Source organism: Chiloscyllium plagiosum, chromosome 1 (genome assembly GCF_004010195.1).
Source record: "Chiloscyllium plagiosum isolate BGI_BamShark_2017 chromosome 1, ASM401019v2, whole genome shotgun sequence".
Taxonomy (NCBI): domain Eukaryota; kingdom Metazoa; phylum Chordata; class Chondrichthyes; order Orectolobiformes; family Hemiscylliidae; genus Chiloscyllium; species Chiloscyllium plagiosum.
Genome location: NC_057710.1, coordinates 116,082,357 through 116,086,888, shown reverse-complemented (window position 1 = coordinate 116,086,888; position 4,532 = coordinate 116,082,357). Strand labels below are relative to the sequence as shown.

Here is a 4,532-nt window from a genome sequence, read left to right as displayed (position 1 = left end):
AGCACAACACGATAAAATCATCTCCTTTCTAACACGGTTGCTAGGTGTAATTTCGTCCAAACATATTGACAAAGTCGGATTCAACCTTTTGCCGGCGAAGGTGACATATTTGCCTGTGCTCTGAAAGCTACTCCCGTTTGGTAACAGTTTGGAGATCCATCATTCTGGTGGGGAGAACCAGTGATTGTTTAGGGTGTAGAGCGCTTACATTCAATATTAACGAAATATCCAGGGGTACAAGGATCATAGTTATTACTACATTGTCCTTTCCGTGCCTTGCAGTCTACACTACGTTAATTGGCCCTATCACCGGTTTGACGTACGGTAACACTGGGTAAGACTAAAACAGTCCTCCCTACCGGCAGTACGTTTTTCTTACAGAAAAAATGCATAAATTGCAGAATCTCAAATTCAGTGTGCAACAATTATTCTAAAATAATTCCTGAATATATATGCTGTGAATGAAATCACTTAAATGTTACACCTCCGAATTACTGTACAATCGATAAACGTTCAAACTAATGTTTCATCTTCGTTATTTCAGAAAATACCTTGAATATGTATTGGTTCATTTTAAAAAAAAATCAAATAGAAACGACCATTAAAAATCTACGCTTTGGTTTTGGTTTACACTGAGCGTCAAAATAAGTATTGGTGTAGAAAACCGAAAGCATTTGAATGTACAGTATTTGGCCTATGGGGGTTAATATTCAAAGTTGAAAAGTGAAACTGTGCTTTTTGGATAACAGTTTCTAATGTGCAAGTCATTCCAATCCACACTGGAAGCCAATCGGCCTATTTTGCATAAAGTTGACTGGTTATCCTGGCCAATAATTCCATTAAACAATTAACACGGGCTGTTTGTGATTCTCCCCAGTTAACACATGATAACAATTGCCTGTTCCTGCATAGCGAATATGTTTCAATCTCATAAAGCGAGTCATCGAGAATGCACATTGCTAGACGTCATTTTAAAACAATTCCTTTACAGAGCGATGGAGGTTATTGGCTGGAAAACATACTCGCGTTGGTCTGTTGGTTGACTTGCTAGCAATGGAAAGCCCGGTAACGTGGATATTGGGGGAAAGCTCAGCGGAGAAACTCTTTTATGAGGCTTCAATACAATGCACGCGATTGACACTTCGACATCCAGTCCTTCCTATTATCAAATCGAATGCAATCTTTCAAGCCCTGATTCAATGAGGGCGCATTAATAGCAGGGTTATCAAACCAATGGAAATAAATATTACCACGTCGGGCCATCCTTCTGAATTAAATTAAAAGTAACCACATATAATATATACTCTATTCTTCTTGCTTCATCACGGTCATATAGTTCCGCAAATCCTAAGTGTAATAGTTTTGTCAAAGGTTAAAATACAGGACATTCTTCCCCCATGTGGGCCCGTCACATTATGAACCACTGCACCGAGGCTTGAGTTATCTTTATCTTTGCTGTGTTGTTCTCAACGATTGTTTTAAACACTTTGAATCGTCAAGAGGGGAAATTTTTAAATGAATAATGCTATACATCCTTGACTGTCAGTCGTTGCACGCTTGCGAAGCACTAAGTCTAATATTGTTTACATACTGACTTGTGTGACATGGAATTAAAGTCTAGTACCTAAATACGATAATATTACTTTTATTTAATTTGGATGCTTACAGAGAACAAAAGGCACTTTTTAAAGTCATAGTAGATTTTATTGTTTTAAGAACTGGAAATAATGCAGAGCGAACACTTTCATAAGAGGGTTACAACTCCAGAGGCACCATCCTGAACCGAGCCATCCTTTGTCGCTGATGTTTGTACCGTGTTTAAACATTCGTTCCTAGTTTTATGTTAAATTCCGGATCCATTCAGGAGAAACGATTAACCAGTTATAACTTTACACACGCTGCTATTACAAAGAAAAGCCTGCAATAAGATCGCCCACACTAATCGCTACTAAATATCAAAAAGAACGGAAAGTGCTAAATTCTTACCCCTATTAACTGCTCGGATATAATCACAGATCGAAATGATTTTGAGATTGGGGCAAACATCTTGACAACATCACCGAAACCAGTCTGCGAGAAAGTGTTAAATGTTCTGCGCTTTTCCCCTCCGCTGTTCTTAACCAGGGAGTACAATACAACAAAATATATCTCTCTTTAGATATTTGCACTTAAGAGACAGCCCGCAGTTTCTCTATGGTTCATACATTCAGCACACGTTGCTTCGCAAAACAAAAGGAAAAGTAAAGCATGTCCAACCAAGGCCAAACTTCGAGATTCTTTTCTGTGAGATTTAGAGGACGTCGGCAGCATTTTGTTTTCTCTCTCCCTTTCCGGCGGTCTTTCATTATTTGAAGCTGAATTGGAATTAAATATCAATTACATGGATACCATGGAAACTCCATCTGCTGAGCCCAGTCTGCAGCTTATACTTCACACCAACGCAAATAAATACGGTAGTTTTAAGGGCGCGTGTTGAAACTTGGTTCATTTAAAAACAAGAATCTATTGAGTCCCCGTGCAGGCGGTTACTGTCCATGCAGGCAGGCAGTAGGTGAACGGATAGTACTGGTAGGACGGCTGGAGGGAGAGCAGTGATGGCCGAAGCAATTCTCCCGGGCTGTACTGTCTCTGATCGTCCCGGATTAATACTTTCACCGCTACTTTCTTCGCCGCTGGGGCCGAAGCCATCAGGTCAGCGGCAAGCTGCCGCCGTTTGGTTTTGTACCTACGGTTCTGGAACCAGATTTTGACCTGAGTTTCGGTGAGTTTGAGAGAAGCGGCGAGATCCGCCCGCTCGGGCCCAGACAGATATCTCTGGTGATTGAAGCGGCGTTCCAGCTCAAATACCTGGGCATGAGAGAAGGCGGCTCTGGAGCGTTTCTTCCTTTGCTTGGGCTGATCCGGGCTCTGCTCAGATTTACAGTCTTCGTCAACGGGGCTCGGAGCTAAGGAGTGGGGGGAAAAAAAAATAAGATCTTAAGTGAATAACATTAACTGGTCTATCCAATCCATTAACAGACCATGTGTACACTACTGAGGGTGACTGCTGAAGTAAACCGCTCGAAAATAAATCTGGACCCATCCGCTGTCAAAATATGAAAGCGACATTTTCTAGAAGGTGCTTTGCAGATGCACTTTGCAAAGTACCGAGTTTACTTAGAAATCACTGGTTAGGAAGCTAACTGTGTTTACGCGTGTGAACAGTTATTGCCATAAACTGCAGTGATTTATTGGTGAATGAATAAGGATTATTATGCTACCTGCTAAATGTTCTGGCGTTCCTCCGCTACACAGATAGTCCTTAGTATCATCCTTCCCTTCGCTGAGACTCGAACTTGCTTCCTTCATTGGTTTCGACTGGAAGGAGCATGCTGCAGCAATTTCCAGCTCCTTTTCCGAGTTGCACATCGAATGATTTTTACAGTCATTTTCATCACTGACGCCCGAATCTGAGTCAGAACAGAGCTGCTCGCTCGGCAGATCTCTCCCCGTATCGATCTTCCCAGAAGACGCAGTGATCTTTGGACAGGAATCCAAAGCGTTCAACATCTTCCAACAGGTCGCGGGCGAGATACAGGACACGTCCAGATTTTTCGAGTGTCGATTCTCATCTTTTCTGGTTAAAATTGCTTGGATGGAGAACGGGGTCAAGGTGTTACCGCGAACAGCCATTTTAGCAAATGCTGTTCTCCTCGAAGTTTTCTAAACGTTGTTTATCTCTCCCTCCCTCCCTCTCTCTCTCTCTCTGTGGAGTTATCGGTGATGTCCGTACTTCTGTGGTGAGATGGGCACGCAAGGCATCGCTGCTCGTTGGCCTGGGATCTGAGTGCGAGCGGAGGTTAGTTAACACTGACTCTCTCGGCTCTTTCTCTCCGCTCCCGGGTCATTGCTCCTCAGATGATTGACAGCGGCACCCCCCAATAACCACAATCCGATTGGGCCACCACAAAGAGGCTCGACGTTTTAGCGTCACTTCATTGGTTGCTCGCCGTTCTCCATCGAAAGGCTGGACAGTGCTGGACAGAGAGGGGTTTTGGAGAAATGACTGCACCTTCGACTTGCCGTTTAAAACTGCTCTGGAAACCTGTCTGCAGTGAAAGATAATAATTACTTTAAAAGCATTCGATATAGCCCTACTGCCAAATAGTCACATCACTGAATTGGATTATCTCCAACTCCAACCATTTTATTGATATGCATTGCAGACCCATTAAAGATTAAAGCATTCCCTGGGATTTTTAAAACATTTCTTGCAAATTTAATGCTGTAATATGCATTTCATTTATAATAATTTATAATATGTTCATTGCGCACGAGTGTTTCGTACGTATAGTGAATAGACACACATGAGATTGTTGATAATATTAGGAGACAGTGAGGCCTGCAGAATGCTGGAGATCAGAGTTGAGAGTGTGTTGCTGGAAAAGCACAGCAGGTCAGGCAGCATACGAGGGGCAGAAAAATCGATGTTTCGGGCGAATCCTGATGAAGGGTCCGGCCCGAATCGTCGATTTTCCTGCCCCTCGGATGCT

The 4,532-nt window shown here is 42.7% G+C and overlaps 1 protein-coding gene across 2 annotated transcripts in view; it reads right to left on the bottom strand.

The window, feature by feature from the left end:
- Positions 1 to 1,672: 1,672 nt before the first annotated feature.
- The window catches only part of nkx3-2 (NK3 homeobox 2), a 54,608-nt gene continuing 51,748 nt past the window's right edge, over positions 1,673 to 4,532 (bottom strand). Inside the window, exons 3-4 of one of the 2 annotated variants that reach the window (XM_043694651.1) lie at positions 3,261 to 4,088; positions 1,673 to 2,945 (exon numbers count right to left, since the gene is read on the bottom strand). In XM_043694651.1, coding sequence (XP_043550586.1) covers positions 2,503 to 2,945; positions 3,261 to 3,672 — 855 coding nt within the window. In that variant the 5' untranslated portion in view covers positions 3,673 to 4,088 and the 3' untranslated portion in view covers positions 1,673 to 2,502. Of the gene's footprint in view, positions 2,946 to 3,260; positions 4,223 to 4,532 lie in introns of those variants that run through there. The other variant, XM_043694660.1, reaches the window with a different exon arrangement.